At 55.1% G+C, this 2160-nt stretch overlaps 1 protein-coding gene across 1 annotated transcript in view; it reads right to left on the minus strand.

Moving 5' to 3' along the window:
* MESDC2 (mesoderm development candidate 2) overlaps positions 1-2160 on the minus strand; it is a 33770-nt gene that overhangs the window by 8236 nt on the left and 23374 nt on the right. Inside the window, exon 3 of the mRNA XM_019503819.1 lies at positions 2038-2154. Coding sequence (XP_019359364.1) covers positions 2038-2154 — 117 coding nt within the window. The remainder of the gene's footprint in view (positions 1-2037; positions 2155-2160) is intronic.

A 2160-nucleotide genomic window follows, 5' to 3' on the forward strand; every position in this document is an offset into this window, starting at 1 on the left:
CAGCTCCCTGCTGCTGCACTGTGTGCATCCCTAAAGGAGGCACGAGGGACATCATGTGCCCTCCTGGATTTGTGCACAAGGCAAGGGCAGGCTGCCTGCTGCAAGCTTGGGGCCCAGAGTCTTCCAGGTGGGGAGGCTAGGCCAGGGCTGGGACTGAGGTAGGCAATAACAGCGCTGGGAAGGGTGGCCATGGGGAATTTTGGGGTGGCTACAGCCCACCGCATAGACACCCCTCCCAGCGTCATGGCCACCCACCCCACTCCCACTTGCTTGGAGCCCAGCACCAGCCCAGCCCCTGCCCGCTGGGAAGAGGCCAGCATAGTCCCTAGCTCCAGCCTCACTGGGAGCCGTGCCCCTTCCCCACCCCCTGCACCAGCTGCTCGCAGCTCGATCCCGCTCCTGGGGTCGCATTCAACCCCCTGGCTGGGCAGCGCCTGCCCCTGCCCCACTACCTCCCACAACTTGATCTGCCCCTACCCATACCCCTTCCCCCTCTTCTCATTCTGGCCATATACATGCTGCAGCTGCGCACAGGCACATGGCATGTTATCGTGATATTACTGGCTACACTGATCCAATATATTGGTGTACCTCTACTTTAAAGCCCTCTAAGCTCCGAGGATCTACACAGGTACAGATCCATGAGGTGGCTTCGTGGTGAATGCGCACATGAAGTCCTCCAGTTTCTTTAGCTTTCCAAAGTGTATGGGGCCAGCCACTACAGACTCCTGCTTTCCAGTGCTTCCTGTTAGTTATCACAGGTATAGACAAACTTAAAAGCTCACAAAAATGAAATATTAACTGGTCATGCTGAACACTTCAAACAAAGGGTAAAGCTAAGGTTTAACCCTGCATTAAATATTAATCTTTTTTCTAATAATGTTTGTTTTTTGCAACAGGCAAGGCATTTGGTGTAGACCAGTGTTGCTCACCCTTTTTGGACCTAACGTACCCCTCAGCGGACTCAAGGCACCCTCCAAAACTTCTGTGAACTGAATGGCACCAATTTCAGAAACTAATTTATATATTACAGTGCTTGCCCCCTTGCAGAAGGAGCAGGCAGCAGAAAGACTGAGCACCTGAACTTACCTGCTTAATTTATCTGCTTACCTCCTCTCACCTGGCAGCATCCTTCAAAGGATATGGTGGCACCCCAGGGTGCCCTGGCACCCTGGCTGAAAAATATCAATGGTCTAGACCAAACACAGGTGTCTGGGAGTTCAAAGGAAGTGTGGGATAAGTAAATAAAAGCAGGCTCCAGCTTCAGGTGCGAGGACATAAGCAGATAAAGGGAGGCTCAAACTCTCCCTGCCTAGCTGCTCCCCTGCTCCAGCTGCCTGCCACCTCTGCAAACAGGGGGGCCCTACAATTAATTAATAAATTTATTTTGAAATGGAAAGCCACTCAATCCACAGAAGTTAGGGAGGGGCACCACAAGGCTGAACAGGTTGAGAACCACTTGTGTAAAGGACACCAAGCAGAAAACCCTCCATGCAGCAAGTGGGGGGGAGGCGGGGGGAGGAATGCTTTTCTTCTCCCCTGCAAAATCCTTGTGAAATGTGACCACGAAGCCAGTTCCCTACATAGCGGTTCAGCGCCCAACGCAACCAGGTGCATGAGAACAACGCATCTTTCTCTCTGGCCAGTTTCAAATCCTCAAACACAATGTTTTGGAAATGCCTCAGTTGAAGATGGACCATTGAAAAGCAGAGGGAAAAAAGGACAGACGGGTCACGATGGCAGCAGCAAAACCCGTGGGCGCCGAGCCAGGAGAACGGACGAGGGGAAGCGTGCGGAAGAAAGATACAGAGAAAAATAAACGGGGGGGAGAAGGAGGAGGAAAAGCAGAACCAAAGACGACCAAGAGAAGAACAGCGGGAGAAACGCGGGCAGAGGCAGCGCGGGGCCCCTGGCGCTCCGCCGCAACGTGCAGCCCCAGGGCCTTCCAGCCGCCCGCCCTGCGAACGCTGCGGCTACAGCCGGAGAGCAAAGGCCCCGGGCCCGGTCTGGCTGTACGGGGGGTGGGGGGGGCCGTACCTCCCACTGCTCCAGCAGCCGCGCCATGTCCGCATCATTGTAGTCCCGCACATCCTTCTTCTTGGCCGTCCGCGACCCGGGCCCGGCCGCCCCGCACAGCGCCAGCAACAGCAGGCCTAGGCC

This window comes from Gavialis gangeticus, unplaced genomic scaffold, assembly GCF_001723915.1.
Source record: "Gavialis gangeticus isolate Ggan-Ray unplaced genomic scaffold, GavGan_comp1, whole genome shotgun sequence".
NCBI classification, from domain to species: domain Eukaryota; kingdom Metazoa; phylum Chordata; order Crocodylia; family Gavialidae; genus Gavialis; species Gavialis gangeticus.